General features: G+C 42.5%; 2 protein-coding genes across 2 annotated transcripts in view; one reads left to right on the forward strand and one right to left on the reverse strand.

Annotated features, from left to right (window-relative positions):
* Window positions 1–15,697, reverse strand: part of POLDIP2 (DNA polymerase delta interacting protein 2) — a 24,266-nt gene extending 8,569 nt beyond the window's left edge. Inside the window, exons 1-8 of the mRNA XM_073565704.1 lie at window positions 15,537–15,697; window positions 10,940–11,021; window positions 6,790–6,887; window positions 6,578–6,674; window positions 6,025–6,100; window positions 3,525–3,632; window positions 3,052–3,188; window positions 1,412–1,438 (exon numbers count right to left, since the gene is read on the reverse strand). Of these exons, the coding sequence (XP_073421805.1) occupies window positions 1,412–1,438; window positions 3,052–3,188; window positions 3,525–3,632; window positions 6,025–6,100; window positions 6,578–6,674; window positions 6,790–6,887; window positions 10,940–11,021; window positions 15,537–15,697 (786 nt within the window). The remainder of the gene's footprint in view (window positions 1–1,411; window positions 1,439–3,051; window positions 3,189–3,524; window positions 3,633–6,024; window positions 6,101–6,577; window positions 6,675–6,789; window positions 6,888–10,939; window positions 11,022–15,536) is intronic.
* VMA12 (vacuolar ATPase assembly factor VMA12) lies at window positions 15,685–22,133 on the forward strand. Its single transcript, XM_073565705.1, has 6 exons — window positions 15,685–15,985; window positions 18,164–18,237; window positions 19,475–19,564; window positions 20,048–20,087; window positions 20,184–20,296; window positions 21,113–22,133. Exons 1-6 carry the CDS (start codon window positions 15,814–15,816, stop codon window positions 21,206–21,208), a joined length of 585 nt encoding a protein of 194 aa, XP_073421806.1. The 5' UTR covers window positions 15,685–15,813; the 3' UTR covers window positions 21,209–22,133.
* Window positions 22,134–23,990: the final 1,857 nt, after the last annotated feature.

Genomic DNA, 23,990 nt, shown 5'->3' on the forward strand with positions numbered 1-23,990 from the left:
GCCAGTCTCCAGATCTCAACCCTATAGAAAACCTTTGGAGGGAGTTGAAAGTCCGTGTTGCCAAGCGAAAAGCCAAAAACATCACTGCTCTAGAGGAGATCTGCATGGAGGAATGGGCCAACATACCAACAACAGTGTGTGGCAACCTTGTGAAGACTTACAGAAAACGTTTGACCTCTGTCATTGCCAACAAAGGATATATCACAAAGTATTGAGATGAAATTTTGTTTCTGACCAAATACTTATTTTCCACCATAATATGCAAATAAAATTAAAAAAAAAAAAAACAGACAATGATTTTCTGGATTTTTTTTTTCTCAGTTTGTCTCCCATAGTTGAGGTCTACCTATGATGTAAATCACAGACACCTCTCATCTTTTTAAGTGGTGGAAATTGCACTATTGCTGACTGACTAAATACTTTTTTGCGCGTGTGTGTGTGTGTGTGTGTGTGTGTGTGTGTGTGTGTGTGTGTGTGTGTGTGTGTGTGTGTGTATATATATACACACACACACACACTATATCAGATAAACATTACCTTTTATTATGCCCATTAAAAAACACAAGACGTTACCCAGCATATAAAAAAAAAAAAAAAAAAAAAAACACAACCGTGCTGGCTACCATAGCCCTAAATGTGAACCCTAGTAACAAACTACCTACCAGCGGAGGTTGCACCTACACACAATCGAGATTGGCGCCCCCGCTCCTCGGCGGCTGACCTTCATTTAACCAAGGAAAGGAGCATATAGAGGTTGCCAATGAAAGATTTTTTAGGTAGGCAACAATAGACAAATGTGCAAAAAGACAGTGATGGTAAGGCCTGTTTCACACTTCCGCTTTTTCAAATCCGTCAAAATCCGTTTCCGTAAAAAAACGGATCCGCCATTTTTTTGCAGGATCCGTTAAAAAACGGATCCGTTTGCATCCGTTTCCGTCAAAAAAACGGATCCGTTTGGCGGACATAAAAACGGAAGTGTGAAACAGGCCTAACAGACAATAAAGTGACAAGTGCAAAAAACAATCAAGTACCCAACTATGCTGTTTTTTGGTTTGTTTTTTTTAAAGCTCCTAGTATCTCTAAATGACAGGGACACCAATCATTTCAGCTTCTCTGTGTTGTCCCTCAAAAAGCTCAGTGCACCATTTAACCCCCTCATTTAGAATCCACACCACCTTCCCTCAACTTAATTGATAAATTTACAGACTTTACTTGCCCGGAGCAAGCGCTGTCCAAATTGAATTCCTGATGCCCGCAGTGTCAGTGCGGGAACATTCTTATCCCTCACTCCTCTGCACCATGTTATGGTGTGATTTTGTGTACAGCAAGCTGCAGACAGGAGAGGGATGAGAGTAAGCCTACAAACTTCACCTTTGCTTTATTACCCGAGTGATGAGGATGAGTTACTTACCCAATAGACATGGGAATTTTGAGCTTCCTGTAAAGTGAAAAAAAAAGTGTTAGAGAAAAAAAAAAAAGTAAAGAAACCTTCTCAAAAATGATTACATGGGTTGTGTGAGTCTCAACTGAAAACTTGTTCTTGGGATGGATCATTAGTATCAATTCAGTCAGACACCATCGATCAGCCAATCACTGATCTGTCATGCAAGCCAATGGGAGATAAAGTGCAGGGCTTGTGTTTTAGCCCATAATTCACTTGGCTATCAGCTGATCGGTGGGAATCTGACACTCGGGACGCTTAATCTCCTAATGATCACCCATCTCAAAGACAGGTCATCATTGAACAGGTCCTTGAATGATTCCCATTTATACTTAAAATGGGCGATCAAATCTCCCTCGTCACACACAGTTTTGTCCCAAACCAATCATTTCATGGAAACACTGACTGCAGTACAGATGTGACAACCCAGTTATACACAACCACCGTCTGCTGAAGTCAGACACGCGCCATTACTGCAGTAGTGCCAACCAACACTGGTGAAGAAGCAACAGGGGATTTTAATAATTAGGGGTTGTTCATCCACCCTTTCAGCCTGACCCAACGTGGAGAAATTGTTGCTGAGCCCACCATTCAACACCCAGCTGGTCTAGTCTAATTAGTAGTCTATCACCACGATGAACCCATTTCTTTTCTTTGCACATAAAAGCTTAAAAAAAAGTCATAAGGATGCCAACGACCAATGCATGGAACAAAAGCAAAAAGATTTTTCCTGTATGTTGCCTGAATGAGGATATAACATACAAAACCAAAAATCAGGATTGTAGCGGGTATGTGACATCCTGAATGTAAAGTAAAGGTTGCAAGATTAATATTGCTTGCAAAATGGCCTAAGATTAACTGTAAGGCCGGGGTCACACTAACCGACGCAAAATACGGTCAGTATTTTACATGCGCAATACGGATGAATGGCCCCTAAACAGTGCTCCGTATTTCATCCGTAATCAAGGTGTGGTCACGTATTTTGCGCATGTCTGCATCCGTATGGCGAGATTTTCTCGCAGGCTTGCAAAATGGACATAATGGAGCCCTATGACAGGGTTTATAACAGAAACCAAAGTGTGTGTGTGTATATATATATATATATATATATATATATATATATATATATATACACATATACATATACATATACATATACATACATATACACATACACACACACACACACACACACTATGTGTCTATATCTATTCATTCATTTCTTTATTAAAACTGTCAGTGTGAGTTTACTGTATAGCACACTGAATTGCCGGCTTTGCTAAAAGACACCGGGTGCGTATTTCTCGCAGGTCACATGTGTAATCCGTATTTTTTGCGCACCCATAGACTTGCATTGGCGTACTACGGCCGTAGTATGCTGACAATCGCAGCATGCTGCGATTGGCACGGAGCGTAGAATACGGATGAGAAATATACGGCTGGTGCGAGGGACCCCATAGAGAATCATTGGTCCGTGTCCAATGCATGCTTTTAGTGCCTCTCACTCAGCCGTATTCCTCGCCAGTGTGACTCCGGCCTTAAAGTTCTCTTCGGCCATGAAATTGCATACACAAGGTGGTGTCAACACTGGTTAATAAAACATAACAGACCCTCATTCCCATGTAGAAGGGAATCACTGTGACACGGATATTCTCAGTGGTCTCCCTATGCACATCAGATAGCTCAAGCCAAGGATGATTCTTCTCCTGCCACGCACGAAGTGTTTCACGAGCTACAAATGGTGGCACTTGAAAAGGAAAAAAAAAAAAAAAATATGGATGTGACTTGTACATGAATTCTCACCTTGGACATTTTCAACATATCCACAGCATTTGCCACAAATATTTGATGGCTATGGGGACATGCACCTCTATAGATAATGGGAGCTCCCGACCTTCCTGCTGAGGCAACTAAGCCACCGCATCCAACCTTAAAATGGAGGACAAGTAGTCGGCAGTAATTTTACCAGGTACATTGAGGTACTCGCATCCTATAATATCTAGTGGATACGCTACAAATGTACAATGTAGTACTACCCACAACATCTGACATGAAATACAGACAAGGTAGTATTGGAGCTTACCTTTGGTTTGATCATAACTCAGGAATCTTTCAAATAGTTCATGTTGTATAGGGATTTGATCAGTAGAATTGTAAGGAAGTATATCCTCATGGCTTACATAATCTAAACCTAAAAAGGCAGAGAGAAGAAAAATACTTCTAAGGCTAGTTTCACATTAGCGTGCACGGCCGCCGCTAAGCCCTGCCGGTAGCATGACGCTGCATGCGTCCCCTATCTTTAGCACTGGGGACGCAGGCCATGCGCAGTATGCGTTTGGCGGCACATGCGTCCTTTTGACGCTGCGCCAAGCGCACCAAATTGCAACCTGTTGCGTTTGGCGCAGCGTCAAAAGGACGCATGCGCCGCCAAACGCATACTGCGCACGGCCTGCGTCCCCAGTGCTAAAGATAGGTGACATAGGACGCATGCAGCGTCATGCGCCCGTAGGCGGAGCTACCGGCGGAGGCACGGCAGGGGCGGGGCTTAGCGGCAGCCGTACGCAGCGGCCGTAAATGCTAATGTGAAACTAGCCTTAGAAGTAAATGCAAGTATGTCATGGTCTAGTCCAGGGTTCCCCAACTCCAGTCCTCAAGGCCCACCAACAGGTCATGTGTTCAGGATTTCCTTAGTATTGCACAGGTGATAATTGCTTCACTTGTGCAATACAATGGAAATCCTGAAAACATGATCTGCTGAGGGGCCTTGAGGACTGGAGTTGGGGAACCCTGGTCTAGTCTGCGTGTTACTATTTACCCTGATGTAATGTAAACATGCAATAATTGATATAATTCAGCTAATGAAGTACGGTACTGATAAGAGCGCATAGTCAGCAGTCTCAATCTGAATTACTATCTTAGATTTGTTTTCCAAGTGTGGCTTAATGATATGCAAGTAATGGAAAAAAAAAAGTCAAATCATTTTGATTTATTTAGTATCTAGCCTGAGCACCACACACACACACACACACACACACACACACACTCTTACACTCATTGGCTGCCATCAATCAGGTTATTAATGCTTCTCTGAGGCTTGCTCTGCAACGCTGAATGAACTAAAGCACCCAATCTTAAGGAGCGTGTTATTATAAGCAATACAAATACCTGATTCTTATTGACTTGCTTTTACTTCGTCCCTCCAAGCACAAATCTTAACCACAACATGGGTATTCAGGTTTCAAGTAAGCCGAGTAACAGATACTCAATGTCACGCAGCAAAAGTGAGTGATTCCCTACTAAAATTTAAGAAGGGTCTGGATGCCTTTCTTGAGAAGTATAATATTACAGGGTATATACACCAGTTTCCTTAATATTGCGTTGATCCAGGGAGCTAGTCTGATTGCCGTATGTGGAGTCGGGAAGCAATTTTTTCCCCAGTGTGAAGCTTACCGTTTGCCACATGGGGTTTTTTTTGCCTTCCTCTGATCAACATGTGAGGGCAAGTTAAGATAGGATATGGGTTGAACTAGATGGACTTAAAGTCTTCCTTCAACCTTAATAACTATGTTACTATGTAAAAGTAAATAATATTATAGGGTTTTTAAAAAAGAAAATCCCAATATATTGTTACCCCTCTACAAATTACTGTTAATGCCACATCTAGAATATGGAATCCAGTTTTAGGCTCCACATTTTAAAAAGTATATTCAGAAGTTAGAATTAGTCCAAAGGCAGGCAAGTAGATTATTTCATAGGATGGAGGGCCTCTGATATGATTAAAGGTTGGAAGAGTTGGGCTTGCTTAGCTTAGAAGGGCAAAAAGGAAAAAAAAAGGAAAAAAAAACAAACCACCACACACGCCAAATATAAATATGTGTAGTCAATACAAAGGACTTATTCTTTCCAAGGACCACAGGGCACTCATTATGGGTGGAAGACAGACAATTCTGGCAGCTAGATAGGAAAGGGTTCTTTACAGTTATAGCAGTCAGACTGGAATGTTGTACACAAGAGACAGTAATGGCAGACACCAACAGCTTTAAGGAAAAAAAAAAAAAAAAAAAACCCACACACACACACAACAAGGGTTGACTTTCCCCCCTCAGTACACATTGTAGGTTATAGATTGCAAGCTAGCGAGCAGGGACCTCACTCCTAATGTCACTGTTTAAATTGTCTTAACTTGTATTGAATTTATTGTCTGTATATGTCCCCGCTTAATTGTAAAGTGCTGCGGAATATGTTGGCGCTATATAAATATTTATTATAGATAATTTAGTGAAAAAATGTATAATTGGTGGAGAAGAATTGAATTTGATGGACAAATATTGAAAAGACCTATGTAACCAAAAGGTAATACTTGGTGCCCAATTCATTAAAGCTTTTGTGCCAGGCTTCATGAAAACGTCAAAGACATCACGGAGATGTCAGACTCGTCAGATTCATGAAGAGGCGTGCAACCCTTATTGAATCAGGAACGTCCGACTGAACCACGACGTCTACTCGAGACGAGCATGAACAACGACGGTATTGAGCCTTTAGTTTTTTTCCATAAAAATAATATCTCATCATCCAACACTTACCAGGAATTGCATACAAAGCTCGGCTATCATCATGATTCGCAAGGAACGTCACTGCTTCGGTCTGTGATCTCTGTGACTGTTACAGAAAACAATATGAAGCATTTAGATTTTTTCGGCTATTTTTTTTTTTTTTAGAATATACATGGCTATAAATACCTCTAGATGGACAATCATACATACAAAACTGCAACATGATGCATCAATGAATACAGGATGTAAAGCAATACTTGGACTTTTTACTTTACAAAGGCTATCTGCTGTATAATATTCTCACAACTGGCATAATTTAAGTGAAGTTTGCAGAAATACGAGCAAATATTCTGACTGACCGGAAGTCCGAAGTAATGTTCACAAGCTCTAAATCTAAGTCTGAGAGCCTTGTTCTGACCTCATTCTGGCTCGCATAGACTTACATTGAATTATTACTTCTGGATCGCCCAGCAAAGATTAAGCTATCCAGCAGGTCACAAACTGCTGGAGCCCGAAAGGAGCGGCGCAGATAGAGATGAAGACGCTGCACATGCAATGCCAAGGGTTAATAAACAATACTTACTATGTGAGGACAGTCCCGTGCATCTATTAGTACTTGGTAATAGGTGTGTGTTTTGCCCTTAACTTCTTTGGATCCATGAACTGGTGAAGTCTCTGACCTAAAAATAAAAGTCAGCATATTCATTGATACTTTGCACTTTATTGCAAAAACATCAGCTTCCCACTGAATGAAGCAAGGAAAAAAAGTAAAAGTAAAATAAATACCAAACCCACTTTTCTGAGACCGGTGAAGAGACATCACGATCGTATAATCTTGCCTGCCATGGAAACAGAACGATGCCTCTGTAGCCAAAGATGCTGTGCAGAAAAAGCTGTAAAGACACAAACATGCAGATTGTTACAGGAAATCGTAAGAAGGGCAGAGATTCCAAATCGATAAAAACAATGAAAATTCCCACTTGCTATATGCAGATATTGAAAAGTGTTAAGGGAATCTATCACCAGGATTCTCACATATAACCTACGGCCACCACCTTTGCGCCCCATGTGACAGCATTCTAAAATGATAGATAGTCTCCAGTTCGCCCTGCAAGGCACCCCCCCCCCCACCCCACCTCACCTTTTATTATACTCCCCTTCACAGTGGTCCGGTGGGCATCGCTTGTCTTTGTCTGGTGCCTCCCCTCAGTCATCCACAGTGTTTGGCGCACTTCTCGCTGCCCTGCCAAGGGCAAAGAAAAACACTGTTCTGTGCATGTACAGGGAAGGGACTAAGAGCGCCGGCGCATGCACATTACAGTACTTTACTCTGCCCTTAGCAGGACAGAGAAGTGCACCTGCGCAAGAGAACAATGGATAACGTAGGACAAGTCATTCACATGAAGCAAAGGACAGCATCACAAGAAAAGAAGCGGCACTGGACCAAGACCAGCGAAACTAAAAAAAAAAAAAAGTTTAGTTTTTTTGCCTTACAGGTTGAATTGGAGTCACACAGCATTTTAGAGTGCAGTCACATGTGGCTGACAGGTGGTGGCTGTAGGTTATATGGGAACAACCTGGTGACAGGTTCCCTTTAAAAAGGAAAATGTTTTTTTCTATTTAATCTGAGGGTTGCAGGAGGTAGAGGCTGAGACATGGATTTCAATATGTCACTTAGGCTGTGTGTTTCAATACGTGTTTTATTAGCAGATAACACTTCCGCTCTGTTTTCTGGTCCTACTCTGCCCCAAGCACTGATTAGCAAACATACAAGTGCTTCTCGCTCAATTAGAAGTTAATTTCAGCTCTTCAATAGAAAGTGAAACTCATTATATAGAATCATTACACAGGGATTCATTTCAAGTGGTCAAAAGGTCCCTTATTCTGTTTCAGTAGGCTCCACAATCATGGGGAAGACTGCTGACTTGACAGAAGTCCAGAATGCAGTCATTGACAAGGAGGGCAAGCCACAAAAGGTCATTGCTAAAGAAACTGGCTGTTCACAGAGTGCTGTATCCAAGCATATTAATGGAAAGTTGAGTGGAAGGAAAAAAAAAGCGTGGTAGAAAAAGGTGCACAAGCAACTGGGATAACCGCAGCCTTGAAAGGTTTGTTAAGAAAAGGCCATTCAAAAATTTGGCGTGAGATTCACAAGGAGTGGACTGCTGCTGGAGTCATTGCTTCAAGAGCCACCACACACACACGTATTCCGGACATGGGCCACAAGTGTCGCATTCCTTGTGTCAAGCCACTCATGACCAATATACAACGCCAGAAGCGTCTTCCCTGGGCCAAGGAGAAAAAGAACTGGACTGTTGCTCAGTGGTCCAAGGTGTTTTTAGATGAAAGTAAATTTTGCGTTTCATTTGGAAATCAAGGTCCCAGAGTCTGAAGGAAGAGTGGAGAGGCCACAATCCAAGCTGCTTGAGGTGTAGCGTGAAGTTTCCACAATCAGTGATGGTTTGGGGAGCCATGTCATCTGCTGCTGTAGGTACACACTGTTTTATCATCAAGACCAAAGTCAGCACAGCCATCTACCAGGAAATTTTAGAGCACCTCATTCTTCCCTCTGCTGACAAGCTTTTTGGAGACGGAAATTTCATTCTCCAGCAGGACTTGGCTTCTGTCCACACTGCCAAAAGTACCAATACCTGGTTTAACAACAGCATCACTGTGCTTGATTGGCCAGAAAACTCACCTGACCTTAACCCCATAGAGAGTCTATGGTGTATTGTCAAGAGGAAGAGGAGAGACACCAGACCCAACAATGCAGACGAGCTGAAGGCTGCAATCAAAGCAACCTGGGCTTCCATAACTCCTCAGCACTGCCACAGACTGATCACCTCCATGCCACGCTGCATTAATGCAGTAATTGATGCCAAACAAGCCCCGGCCAACTATTGAGTGCATTTACTGAACATACATTTCAGTAGGCCAACATTTCAGATTTTAAAATCATTTTTCAAGCGGGTATTATAAAGTATTCTAATTTACTGAGATAATGACTTTTGATGATTATGGCTTACAGCCAATGAAAACCCAACAGTAACAGAAATAAACACTTGAAATAGATCACTCTGTCTGTAGTGACTTTACATATGAGCGTCACCTTTTGTATTGAAGAACTGAAATAACTTCTTGATGATATTCTAATTTAGCGAGAATCACTCGTATGTGGGGAATCTCCATGAAGGATCTGTACCTTTTGGGAAGATATCAGTCAGAGATAATGAAACAGGCCAGTGGAGTGAGATGACATCTTTTCTACTAATATCAGTTCTGTTTAGCAGTTCATGAGATATCAAGAAATGATTGACTGTCGACCAAGTGGTATGTATTTGTGAGAAATGGGTGTTGTCATTTGGGTCATATTATACACTTTTATACCACCAATCAGGTTATCCAATAGAACCTTTAATATTTGCCCTCAATCTGTTTCATGTAATAAAACCTTACAGTTTGCGAGTTTATGTATTCAGAGCATTACACCTGCTTTCCTATTTTCTGCTAAAGACCCATAAACCTCCCACTAAAGGCTTGTTCATTTTACAGATGTCTTGTTCAACATCTGCTTTAAGGGGTTTTTTTTTTTGTTTTTTTAAGAGGTCTTAAAATCACTTTTACAAGGCAACTGTAACCCTTTTACATTCCAAATCATTATTTTCATGTATATTCCCAGGAGCTGATTAGGGGCGATTAACTCTAGTAACTCTTAGAATAGGTCCCGGAGAAATAATCCAAGTCATCCACTTTATCAATTAATCATTGGCTTAGTTTACTAGCTTTGTACAGTTCAGATTGATGAACTGATTCAGTTTTTTTGCTGTATCAGTTCTGACAGCGTGTAGTGAAATGGCTTCTCATATCTGCTGCAGTGTGTCAGAGACTGCAGGTACTAGAGACTGTTTGATGTCCCGGTCAAGCATTTTAGCCATCTTGGCTACCAGGATTTTGCAGGGGATGTGAAGACCCGTGAGATGTTCATTTCTCTCTGATCCGAGTCCTGTGACAGTGGAGCAGTCTACGAAGAGGACTTCCTGTTCTTTTTTGATTGTAAGGTGTCGGCGCCATTTTGCCTAGGCCATCTCTATGAAAGCGGGCATTTTCTTGTTGGGGTCCCGTTTCTGGTCAGGCATCTCTCCATCAAACACGGAGGACACCTGGGGGAGCTCGTGGGCAGGTTTCCCCCACCTTTATTTGATCCCGGGAAACCTCGAATAGAGTGGTGGAGGTGCGGAGCTGCCTTCACCAGCGAAGTCCATGTATGTGCCAGAATCGGGATCTGATTATTACATTTAATTGTAACATTACTTTACGTATATGAAGCTATTTACACCCATGATTTCACTTTCTTGGCAGTAAAAGCACCTGTATTTTTCCATTTTGGTCACGATTTGCCTATATTCTATGCAGTGTACACACATATATATATATATATATATATATATATATATATATATATATATATATATATATACACACACACACACACACACACACACGTACTGTATATACACTTTAGGTTTTGTACAAACCGCTGTTTTGTTTTTCTGTACTTTGATATACATTCACAAAGGCCTTAACTGGCCGAAATGTTTCTCTTTTGCACCAGTCGCTTTGAATAAATTCACATTTGAAGATAAAGATTCTAGCTACATTTATCACTTATGTGCTGAAGTAACTGTATGCATTGATGATAGTCATTCTTCATTCTTCTGAGCATCTACCTTCACAGCAGTAAAAAAAGAAAAAAAAAGTTTGTGCTAAGATTTCACACTTTTCCATGCAAAAAAAAGTGAAAATTGTGGAACGCCTGCATCAAAATTTCATATATTTGGATTTTGACGCACATTAGCCAGAGATAGCTATATAATCTACAAAAGATTTGCTGTGGAGAAATATGGTCCTCTGTGCATGCAGCCTAATCAATCCAACATAGTCTTACCTGACCCGTTTCATATTTCCCCTGTTGCTTTGGCACCTCAAACACCCCCACGGTCTCCAAGACTTTACCTTCTGGTCGATTTCTAAGACGGAAAAATATTTTTTTTTAAAAATGTGAACAACTACATACACATAAGATTGTGAAGTGTAATCAATGCAGGTGAAGTTACAGTAAAATGTCAGTTTCTGCCTCCTCCAGAGCATTTTATGAGCACCAACTTTCATCTGTTTAATGGGAAGATAGATCTGCACAGGCTACAAATTGAGAATAAATTATCAGGTACTACAAAAACACAGTTCCACTGTAAAATTGTGTCTTGCAAAACATTGAGAGCTTATTTTTTTTGCCATGAAGTCTGCAAAACCTCACACGAGGAGGTGGACAGCAGTTTCCCCATCTCAGTAAGTGGTTGTTATTAGGATGTGCCGTCATTTCAGGAACATAAGGATCAAGTGTCTGGGAACACCATGATGTTCAGAATGCATGAGCTTCTGCTGGGGCACAGAATGTGCCGCTGTGGAGGGAACTACAGCTGGTCACACCATTATAGGGCTGGCTGTAGCACTGCTGCACAAGAGGTGGTCAGCAACAACAAGGGATTGAGTATTACATTAGCATTATTTACCCATGTCTCCTCAGCATTAGTGGGGTCCTAGAAGTCAGACCAAACCGAGGAACATATGCCATCACAATATAAAATAGGAAAGCCCCAATTAGCCCTTAGAGTTGAATAAAGTTTGGAAGATATGACCTATCTAAAGGATAGAGAGTAGTGTCCCAATAGCTAGAACTCCCACCAAACCTAGCACCGGGGCACCGAAAGCCTCATGTAAATGGAGAGGTGTAGTTACACATCGAGGGGGGGCGCAATAGCCTGGAGACCACTGCTATATGCATTCCTTAACCCTCAGTCGTGGAATCGAATAATCCTGAATGCTCAAACAGATTACTGTATATATTTTCTGACTAAATGATTACAAGACTACACGGTTATTATGCTCACGGTCGGTCATTCCATGTCAAGTGATCCAAATCAGGGTTTTTTTTTATTTTTTTACCTGACATTTTAGGATATTTTCTTTTTTGTTATTTGAAGTGCTACTTTAGAGTGAATTAAAAAAACTCCAGTTGAAAAGTTGCTTGGGTGTAAAGACTTGGTCTACGGTGAAGAGTCATCCAGGAAGTAGCAGACCGTGCTCAAACTTGGAAGCAAGTCCGATTTAAGCGATAAAATACTAAAGTGTAGTTTATTTCTGACTGTGCTTCATCCTGAAGAACAAAGGGATAGTTCTCTGAAAAGTCTAAACTCTTTACTACCTCACTCTGATGTATTCTTTGAGGAGAGTCCGACTGCTGGCGAGCTATGAGTGTTTAACCTGTTTGACATTGGGCGTAATAGTACACCCACGTTGGACTCCCCCGTTTGGTGCGGGCTCCGATGCAGAACCCACACCTTTCTGGGCACATGACAGCTGACATGTGCCCGCAAAAGCCGCGGATGGGATCCCGATACAGCTGCGGCTGTTAACTAGTTAGAATTAAACAGCAACATTTGATTTGCGCTTACCAGAAGCACGTTGTTAATCCTGCCCATCGGTGACCCCATCACATGATCGCAGGTCACCGATGGGTCAGCATGACAGGTGTGTTTGGGGTCATTGTCCTGTTGAAAAATGATGGTCCAACTAAACGCAAGCCGGATGGAATAGCATGCCGCTGCAAGATGCTGTGGTAGCCATGCTGGTTCAGTATGCCTTCAATTTTGAATAAATCCCCAACAGTGTCACCAGCAAAGCACCCCCACACCATCACACCACCTCCTCCATGCTTCACGGTGGGAACCAGGCATGTAGAGTCCATCCGTTCACCTTTTCTGCATCGCACAAAGACATGGTGGTTGGAACCAAAGATCTCAAATGTGGACTCATCAGACCAAAGCACAGATTTCCACTGGTCTAATGTCCATTCCTTGTGTTCTTTAGCCCAAACAAGTCTCTTCTGCTTGTTGCCTGTCCTGAGCAGTGGTTTCCTAGCAGCTATTTTACCATGAAGGCCTGCTGCACAGTCTCCTCTTAACAGTTGTTGTAGAGATGTGTCTGCTGCTAGAGCTCTGTGTGGCATTGACCTGGTCTCTAATCTGAGCTGCTGTTAACCTGCAATTTCTGAGGCTGGTGACTCAGAAGAACTTATCCTCCGCAGCAGAGGTGACTCTTGGGACCTCCTTTCCTGTGGCGGTCCTCATGTGAGTCAGTTTCTTTGAAGCGCTTGATGGTTTTTGCCACTGCACTTGGGGACACTTTCAAAGTTTTCCCAATTTTTTAGACTGACTGACCTTCATTTTTTAGAGTAATGATGGCCACTCATTATGCTTTACTTAGAATTTGTATTATGGCAAGAAAAAAAGCAGCTAACAGTCTATTCAGTAGGACTATCAGCTGTGTATCCACCAGACTTCTGCGCAACACAGAAGTTGATGGTCCCAACCCCATTTATAAGGCAAGAAATCCCACTTATTAAACCCGACAGGGCACACCTGTGAAGTGAAAACCATTTCCGGTGACTACCTCTTGAAGCTCAGCAAGAGAATGCCAAGAGTATGCAAAGCAGTAATCAAAGCAAAGGTGGCTACTTTGAAGAACCTAGAATATAAGACATATTTTCAGTTTCACACTTTTTTGTTAATTATATAATTCCACATGTGTTAATTCATAGTTTTGATGCCTTCAGAGTGAATCTACAATATTCATAGTCATGAAAATAAAGAAAACTCTTTGAATGAGAATGTGTGTCCAAACTTTTGGATAGAATATATATATATATATATATATATATATATATATATATATATATATATATATATATATATATATATATATATACACACACATACATACACACACAGAACCTCATACTGCACACCTCAGCTGCTGTCCTGAGCGTCCTTTTGGGCAGCTATGAGGTGTACCTGACTGGTGCCAAAAAAAAAAAAGGAGAGTGTTAAGGGCCCATTACACATAGCGATATCGCTAGCAATATCGCTGTGACGTCACTGGTTTTGTGACGTAGCAGCGATATCGCTACATGCGATACTTACCTCCGACCGGCTCCCGCGCTGGCTATCGCTGATCGCGCGAGAACGTCCTGGACCATTTCTAGTCGGTCGCTACCTGCTGGCACCGACGAGCGACACGTGGACGTCAGGATCGCCTCGTCTGACAGGTAAGTAGCGACCCCCGAACGCTGCTATGTCGCTGGTGAGATCTGCCTGTGTGGCAGCTCCCTAGCGACCACTTAGCGATGCACCAGCGATCCATATCGTTGTCGGGATCGCTGGTGCATCGGTAAGTGTAACGGTACCTTAAGTCTGTGTGCTACCTGGCTTTCATTCTTTTTGGTACAGATAAGATATGAAAAGACAGATATGGATAAATGGATAGAGCAGATTTCTAATCTGCTTTTGCTATTGAAAACATTATCTATGAGCTCAAAAACCTTTCATGTGATGCGGTTTTTAAAAAAGCTGATCTGCTTTTGCAGCTGAAAAACGTATCCTCAAAAAAACGCAGGAAAAACGCTATGTGTGAATGTAGCCTTAGCTCAGGAATAGAACAGTCATTTATAGGACATTTCGGATCTGCAGCGGATTTGGCCCTGCGAATCCGCAGCAGAACTGCAAGTGATGACAGTACCATTATAGTGTAGGGAAACCAAAATCCGCAGTGCGCATGCTGCGGATTTTTCCATGTAGATTTGCTGCGGATTGAAAACTGCAGCATGTCGTTTTACCTGCGGATTTAGAAAATCTGCGTGGAAAATTCCACAGCAGAATCTGCAACATGTGCACATAGCCTAACATTATTAACACAGAACAAAATCTCAAGAAAAAAAAAAAAAAAAAAAAGTCGATTCACTTGAAATGCAACAACCCTAGAAAGAAGATCGCAACGTCGCATTAATGACTGTCACTATGGTCACACTGCAGCACATGGAACCCAAAACCCGATGGATGATTAGTTCTTTGTGACTTTAACACCATTGACAACAGTCTGGGTCAGGTGCGGCTGAGACTTCCTTGTGACCTGGTTGTTTTTTTATAGCCTAATTGAAAGTCTAACATCATTTAGGGAGGTCACAAGACAGATTGGTGGGGCGGATTATCTGGACCCCACGCTGTTAGTCAGCAGTTGGACGTAGACCGTGAACGGAGCCGCCGCCAGAGACCGGGTTGCCATCCCCGGGTCGGGTCGCCAACCCCAAATGTCTGGACAATAAAGGAAGCCGACATCTGTTTGCAGTTGGTTTCTCAGGATACAGTCACATCTGCAGAAGCTGCTGGGAGTACAGCGCTCCAGCATATGCAGGCGCTACATTAGAGGGGCAGTCCCCTGTGCGGCCTCCGTCCAGACAGTATTCGCATCCTGTGAAGTCATCACAAGGTGATGTCAGACAAACCCTGTCACCTGACAGCTGAGCCGTGCAGCAGCAGGCAAATCACACAGCGCCCCCCGGCGGCAGCGCGGCGCCCTCTGATATGTACACAGTACGGTACCATATAGCCGATGCCTACAGCCCACGTAACCTGCAGACGCCGCGTTACCTAGAGGACAGCGTCCGGTCCTGCTGGAAGCGACAGCCGCACACAGGCCTCAGCAGAGCAGACCGGGCCTGCCGGAGCTCCACACCGACACTGCTTGACAGGCCTCCCCGCAGAAGCCGAGTGAGCACCGAAAGGCTGCGCCGTGCTGCACACGCCGCCATGGTGCTCCGGAGAGCTGCACGTCTGACGTCACACGCACTGGCGCTCAGCGCGTAACACACGTTCTTATAGGCGCTGACCGCTACCCAGGAGTCAGTGCGCCGTGTCCGCAGCGGAGATGGCGAGTGATTGCCGGGTGACGGAGCCGCTGCTCCGGGCTCTGCGGGAGCTCCAGGCCTGCTTCACCCCGGACTCCAGGGCCGCCGTCCGGGAGATTGTGGCCGCAGGAGCCGGCTCCTTAGTATCGTTCCGTGTCCTGCGGGAGCTGCACTCGCTGCTGCGGGAAAGAGGTGAGCAGAGAGTCACCTTGTCGGGTCACACACCGGGCTGCTGCGGCTCCTGTCACCGACCTGTGATTGCAGTGCTGACAGTTACTGGGCACCAAAGGGGGGATTCCAGTGCAGGGCCCCACTGCAATAGGTGCAGGGTTTGCAATCACATCTGGGCCCTGGGGCCCAAAAAGCCCCTTTGGCCTTTATGCAAAGCTCGGCACTAAGGCTCTGGGATGGCCGAGCACTGTACTCCCCATTTCCGTCCCATAGAAAATAAATGGAGCGATGCTTGAAATTATGCACTTCTGATCATGAAAGACTGGGACATTACTGCCCGGCCCTATCGATTGGGAGTGTCAGAGGTTGGACCCCTCTTATCTGGAAGTTTTCACCTATCCTGTCACTTGCTTAAAAAAAATAAGTTAAATAGTTTGTAAATATCCTTGAGCTCCCATTATTTTGTTGCGTTTTTTTTTCCTTTGTGCGTTGCATCGCTCCATTGCAGAGATGGTCACGTTTATTGCTTTTGGAGCGCAGTATGTGAAATCTCTGGCTGAAGATCAGCTGGACGTTTCTTCAGAGGCTTGTGGTGTGCGCTTTCATGCCTCCTTAACATTAGTTGCCAGTCGGATCTCTCTCTCCAGCTGATGTAGCGATCTCAGACATGTCCAAGCTGTGCTAGACCGACTGTGCCTGGGAGAGATGAAATTGCACACCCCTAGGAAAAAGTCAAGAAATGCTCATTTCACATACTGTGCTCCAAAAGCAACAAATGTGGAAATCTCTGCAATGGAGCAACATTCAAATAAAAAAGATATGCAGAATCGGCAGAGTTCAAGCATTTTTACAAGCTGTTTAACTCCGTGTTTGAGCACCTGGGTGGTCTTCTTTGAGCGTGCTTTTTTCTGTGGCAGATCTGCTAGTATTGGCCGAGGTCTCCCCTATAGTTTGATGCTTACAGGCAAAAATGGATCCCTTGAAAAATTGAATTTAGGTAACCCCACAGGTTATAATGAGCTCCTTTCTGTGTCAGTTTCTAGAACAGAAGACAAAGTTCTGTGTGTTGCACTTTTTCTTCTATTCTGAAAACGGACACATAACGGAACTTAGATGGACGTTCTACTTCCATTTGTATTGGTTATGACACTGGTCTCCTTTGTTGTTGTTCCGAATGTGTCTCCTACAAATGGAACAGACAAATGGAAATGCTATAAAAAACAGACCTCACCATACGTATGTCCTGTAAGACTCAATGCCCCCCCCTACGACCATTGAATCTCTTTCCTTCCTCATTCCATCTGGTGTAGGAGAGTATAGAGCAAGGACATAGGGCATCAGAGGTGCTGATGACTGCAGCTACACGTGATTATGTGCTGTTGCCTCATAGGAATAAGTTGCATTGCAAAGGAGGAAATTTGCAACATAATCAGAGTGCCAGTAATGACATCCACAGCTTCAGTACACGAAGAGGATTTTCTGATTTACATTCTGGATCCAAAATTCGCTCCAGACCGAAAACATTGGAAGTTTGTAATAACAGGTCCTGGTCCCTTCCAGCTGTCATGGCAGCATGTCTGTGGGGTCCGGACCGCTGTTTCATCCAGTACAGTCAGCCAGTTTAGGACCCATGCCATATTGGGAGAGAAAAAAGCTGGGTGAAATATAAAACTCAAGATTGCATCTCATCAGAAGGAGACAAGAGACTGAACATTGGGGAAGTGAACACAGAATATATAAAAACTCCAGACTGTGATCGATATGTGGGGGTGCCAGGATGGAAAGTTTCCACTCCAGATTTTTATTGTTTTGAGCTGAGTTTTGCCACAGAACCAAACCTGCCTGATATGGGAGCTGGAAGTCGCTTATGTAATGTATGGCTGTGCTGCCTTATTCTGGCCAGAGTCTTACATTGTTAAGTGACTTTCAGATCACACATAAACCCCAGTGTGATCCGGCAAATCAGAGTTGCAGTCACATCAGTGAAAAGAATACTGGAGCTGGAGACCAGGGAAGACTGAGGTTGATATTAATACACATTTACGCAGGTTTAGGACATAACAAGTTTCACGGGACGGCTTCTTTACTCACTCTGTTATTTTTATGTTTTTTTTCTGAACCACAAACAATTTTCAGGCTACTTATTGGTGTATTATTGTCTGATTCTTTATTATTTACTTATGTTTCACTTTATTTTAGGTTCCAGTATCTACCTGCATGAACTGCTGGAAGGCAGCGAGATCCATTTACCGGAGGTCAAGTTACCTGAACGGGTAATTTCAGCCAATATGCAAATACTTCATTTCTAGAAAGATTCCTTTTTTGAGCTATAGTTCCCTCTAAGGGGTTAATACATAACATGCTGCATTCGATGCAAGTCATTCGGCCTTGTTGATTAAACCTGTGTGACAGAAAAATTTGTCTTATTACCCCAAGCAACCAATCACAGCACAGCTTTCTTCTTTTTTTTTCACAGCCAGTTATGAAATAAAGCTGAGCTCTGATAGGTTGCTGTGCGCTGCTAGATTTTATTATTTTTGGACTGTTTTGATCAGTAAGGCTCGGCTTTCTCTATAATGGCCAGATCAATGTCAGCGATGTCCACTCTATAGTGTCCCTGGCACCAGCTTCCCAGCAGATCTTCATTCATTAGCACTGCTCACTCCCCTGAAACTATTCAGGAAAAATACGGTATATCTTCCATGCAGCTGCTCTCTTTCAATCAGATCAGTGTGCAGGGGCCATTGCCGTCACCCTTCATTATACTGTGAGTACACTGTGACCACTCCCCAGCACTGTGGTAGCATAATCTGCAGCGTGTGGGCTGTTGAAGTGCCGGGGAGTGGTTACAGTGCACCCATGGTATAATGAATTGTGACTGTAACCGCTTCATGCACCCACTGCCCCTTCGATTGGAAGCGAGTGGCTACAGGGTGGATATAAGCTCATTTTCTCCCTGTAGCCGCTGCTCCAATAAAGCAGGCAGACATGATTTTAATGTGATTTACCTGCAGATTAACCCTATATCTGCAGGTAAATAACATTTCCTGACATGACAGGTTTTTTTTAAATCACACCTTGGCTTAGATATTGTTTTTTCTTCTTATGTCTTAAAGCTGAATGCCAAAGCAAACTTTCATAGCCAATCTTGGGATATTTTCCGCAGCAGAAAAAAAAAAAAAATCAGACTATTATATATGGTGGGAACATGGAGGTCGAGCAGGTAGCAGCCACGTCACATAGCTACATCATACTACGTCACCAGCAGATCTCAATGTTAGCACCGGCATTTGAATTACATCTTCACACTGATATATTTGAACTGACACTGTGGTACAAAGCCCCTCATATGAATGAGCTGATGATTCAGCCCCTGGAGGAAACCTCACTGTGTTGGTTATTGCGGCTTGTATGATCCTGGGATGATGTGCATATGGCGTGAGAATGGTTAGTATGCCTCTTTAGATTTATTTCTGGGCCGCTGATTTATATAAAATCCTCACATTTCAGAACCCGGAGCTTGTGGCTCGCCTAGAAAAGATAAAGGCTAAGCTGGCAAATGAGGAGTACAAGAGGATCACAAAGAACGTCACCTTTCAGGTACGGTTCTCTGTTATCATGCTAAAATAATAAAAACAAGATAATCATGGTGATAATTGAGAGGATCGCATTAGCAGATTCAGACCTTTGCATATACATGGTTTATAAAGCACCCAACACCATTTTCACCAAGCTCTGACAAAGTGAATGGAGCTTGCACAGGGTTGTGGTGAAAACCGCTCGTCCAATTCACGAAGAGCAGCAGCATTTGCTACGCCACAAATGTTACTGCACCAGGTACTGGAGGTGGGTTATTGTCGAGGTCCAACACTCCTGATTCATTAAGAAGAATGCGTTCCAGCACACCTCCTCAAGATCCACAAGAACAGTGCCGGTCTTCATAAATGTGGGTCACTGACCAGTTTTCGTCAAACCACATCACTTCCGACTGCTCTTATACGTTTAATAAAATTTCTGCACATTTTTCTTTTTCTCCTTATTAACTAATTGTTTTTTTTATTTTATTTTATTCTCTTGGTACAGTCCAATCAGCAAGGAACTCTGGCTGATCTTGGAAGACAAGGTAAGGTGACACTTCCCAATACCAGAGTTGCTATTCTGCAACAGGCGTGTCTGCAATGATCTGCACTATTGTAATGTTTTTGCCCTTTGCCTGCAGTGCGGCCATTAAAGACAATTATCATTACAATCTTCAACTTCTTGGTCACGATTGTAGCTGCATTTGCTTGCACTTATATTGGAACTCAGTATGTCTTCACAGAGTCTGCTGCGGTGAGTGGGGTTTACGCAGTGACATTTCCTTATTTTATATAAATATTCATAGCAAATTACCTCGGAATTCATGGACCTCTTTATAGTTTAAAGGGTATTTATGCATTAGTGTTTTTATTTTTTTTACAAAAAACCTGAAAAATACATGCATTATTTAAACGAGTTTTCCAAGAACAATCCAAGAACAAGCTAAGCTTTTCTTACCCGCTGCTACTCCAATATCGGCTCTGCTCTCTGCTGCTGCTCCTGATCTTTGTAGACAGGCTGCAGCGCCAGTATATTACAGGGATTGTCCAGGATTGTTATTAAGGGCAGGGAATATAGTGGGAAATTTGGTTTCCACTAGAGCACCAGTGGTCTGACTAGTCTTCTAGCTAACTTGTCCTACAATGATAACCTGGTGCTTCTCTGCACATCGCCACTACAGTCAATCATTGATGTCAGTGGCCTTGTGCTATACATGCAGACATCACGCTTACATATTACATATTCTAAATGCTCTACAATTTTTTTAATTTGTTTTTTTTTGTTGACTTCACTTCTTAACACATGCTGACTGCATGCAGTGATGACTAGAGGAGATGACGGCAGAATACAGTGGCATTGTTCTCAGTAATGACACCGCGTGCTCTAAGCACCCTCTAGTGGTGGCTGTATGTCCTGCAGAGCTATAGCTACTATATAGATGTATTAGGAATTTAATCCGTTCAGAACTTTGGTCCTAAAACTATTTTGAAGTTGTTTTTTTTGTCTTGTTTTCTAATCTCAGAATAATATAAATTGTTTCTCAATATACTTTTCTCACTTCTCTTCCAGCGAGTCCTATCCTCTGTGATTGTGGCTTCATTGGTGGGATTAGCAGAGCTGTATGTACTGGTCCGCACCATGGAGGGGCAACTTGGAGAACTTTAGTAATACATTTTAAGAAATCCAAAATGACTTCAGTTACTAAACTGGGCTCCAAATGAGCCTTTTGTGACGGCATCAGATGTACTCTACTTTACATTGATTATATGATTTCTATTACTTCTTCTTTTTTAAAGAAATTTATAAATATCTTTTAAGATTAGGGAGAATACAGTGTAAAGAAACATTAGTTTTTACATCTCACACTGCTCGGGACCAAACTCTGCTACTAAAGTGAATGGGTTAGCAAAGAGGTTTTGTTTTTCTTTTCTTGTAGGTTTTTTTCCCACTTACTGTTTTTATATGTGAATCCAGTCCCTTAGTGTGACGATTGTGGAGTAGTCATAAACCTGCTCAGACCATGACCTTATGTACTTGGCTATTAAAAGGTTGGTTTCATCCAATTAAACGGGTAAAAATGTAAAGTGCATGTACAAGCAACTTAGCAATTTACCTCTTATTAAAAATCCTCTTTGTTATCCACAACAGAGGGATTTGTATTTCTATAGTTTACGGTTTGTTGCCTTGGTTTCCAGCCACCTTAAAGGTAGCCGATCTATCGAAGCTTGCTATTTATTACAGAACTACAAGTGCTGCTCTGAAGAAAGCCGGGATCTACAAGAGCGGCATGCTTATGCTTTAAAAAAAATGTATCGCTGCTCATAGTGCACCACACTTCTGATATTTCTGGAAACGAGTTTGTAAAAGTTGGCACGTATGTGTAAGATGCAGTTTGGATGAATCTAGTGCTCAGTTTTATTACTGGACGTGGAGAACAATTTTTGCTACTGTTTTTGAATGTGTTATGTTACATTACTTTTCATTGTGATTTGTATTTATTGTTACAGGCTTATCTGAAAACCTTTCAGCAGATTTCCCACTATTAATTTATATTTCAAGCTGACCGCAATAAAGATCATTACAAATCCTGGTATTTGTCCTGACCTTTGAATTTTTAATTACTTTCATTATGTAAAGTTCTCTATTCTATATTTCACCATAAATGTAATGTTTTGTTTTTTTTGTTTTTTTTTAGTTTTACCATATGTGGAAAGTTATTATTTCTACAAACTGCTCAAACTATAGATTATGTTGTGTGGTTTGTACATAATGTTATACATTTGAGTCATGCAGATACAAACATAATCATTCACTCCCCATAAGAAATCAGGATTATTAGCAATATTTACAAACTTTCTGATGTTCGCAATAAACTAACCAACAACAATTTAGATACTTCCAATATAATTAATATAAAATGACTTTTCCATTGTCAACACATTGGGCCCAATTCATCATTGCATTTTCGACTTTTTTTTTATTGTGAATGCCTCTCTGACTTTTTGATTCATAACAAATTCATCAAACGCTTTGCCTTTTTTTTTTTTTTTTTTTTTTTAAAGTTGTCTTCAGTTGTTTCGTTAACACATTTGCGGAGGGAGGAGCTGCGGACTTCCTCCATGAAGCTCCGCCCCCTGTCATGCCTCCTCCTGTCAGCTCCGCCTATGGCCACATACTTCGGCATGTGGCCTGTGTACCTATCTTTATCATTGGGTACCCAGGTTGTGCGGATGTATGCTGATGCCTCCGCATGCGTCGTTTTGACGATGCGGTGAACAAAACAAATTCTAACGTTCGGCGCAGGTCGCTGCACCATCAAAACGACGCATGCAGAGGCATCTGCATACTGCGGCACAGCCTGCCTACCTAATGCTAAAGATAGGGTACGCACGCCGCATGCAGAAGTATGTGGCCGTAGGCAGAGCTGACCGGAAGAGGCACGGCAGCGGGCGGAGCTTCACGGAGGAAGTCCTTCGTCCGCAAATGTGAAACCAGCCTAAAGCTGTGCATTATACTACATCGATGACTATGGGCTCTTCATTATACTACATGGATGACTATTGGTTGTGCGTTATACACTGCTCAGAAAAGAAAGGGAACACTAAAATACCACATCCAATATCACTGAATTAAATTTTGCAGTTGCATACACTATATGGAGGACTATGGGTTATGTATTATACTTACATGGAGGACTATGGGCTGTGCATTATACGACATGGAGGACTATGGGCTGTGCATTATAAACTGCTCAGAAAAATAAAGGGAACGCTAATATACCATATCCTCGATATCACTGAATGAAAAATTTCAGTTGTATACACTATATGGAGGACTATGGGCTGTGCAGTCATTCTGGATCCGGCTGTGGAAGGTCACTGCGCCTGGCTCTACTGATGAAGAGACATGCGTAGTCTCGAAAGCTTGCAATTTGTTACCATTATTTCAGTTAGCCATTAAAAGGTATCAATCACTAAGGACTCTGAAATCTAAATATTTTTCAATCTACTAGCAAACACGGTACAAAGATATATATCTTTCCTGGCTCTGCAAGCACATTCTGGATTGTGCATCTCTGTTGTGGCGTGATATCCTTCTCCCTCTAGGACCCAAAGGTGATCTCCACCGTCTGCTGCTGATTAACACACCCTTACTGCAGGCTTAAATATTTTTAGTTGCTTCAGCAAGGTGTTGGTGATGGCTCTATTTATCTCTCATGTGAGCTCTCTTGTGTCATCTCAAGCTAAGTGTATTCCCTCATTTGTCTTCCTGCTTTGTCTTAAGTTGTAGTGGGTGCTGACTAGTACCAACCCCGTCCCCTCACTATCCAGGACCTATCGCTAGGGGCAGACAGGGGTTAGGTTCCTGCTCGGTGATAGGTGCAGAACCTATTTAGGGACGTAAGGGCAGACAGGATTTCTGTGCTGGCAGAGCAGCTGCAGAGATT

This window comes from Dendrobates tinctorius, unplaced genomic scaffold (genome assembly GCF_039654945.1).
Source record: "Dendrobates tinctorius isolate UK_male_01 unplaced genomic scaffold, ASM3965494v1 ptg000016l, whole genome shotgun sequence".
Taxonomy (NCBI): Eukaryota; Metazoa; Chordata; class Amphibia; order Anura; family Dendrobatidae; genus Dendrobates; species Dendrobates tinctorius.

Excerpts from the sequence above, each read along its gene's own strand:
- VMA12 (XM_073565705.1), top strand. The coding sequence starts at position 15,814 with ATGGCGAGTGATTGCCGGGTGACGGAGCCGCTGCTCCGGGCTCTGCGG. Across the intron at positions 19,565-20,047 it reads CAAAGAACGTCACCTTTCAG|TCCAATCAGCAAGGAACTCT; the intron begins GTACGGTTCTCT and ends CTCTTGGTACAG. Across the intron at positions 20,297-21,112 it reads TCTTCACAGAGTCTGCTGCG|CGAGTCCTATCCTCTGTGAT; the intron begins GTGAGTGGGGTT and ends CTTCTCTTCCAG.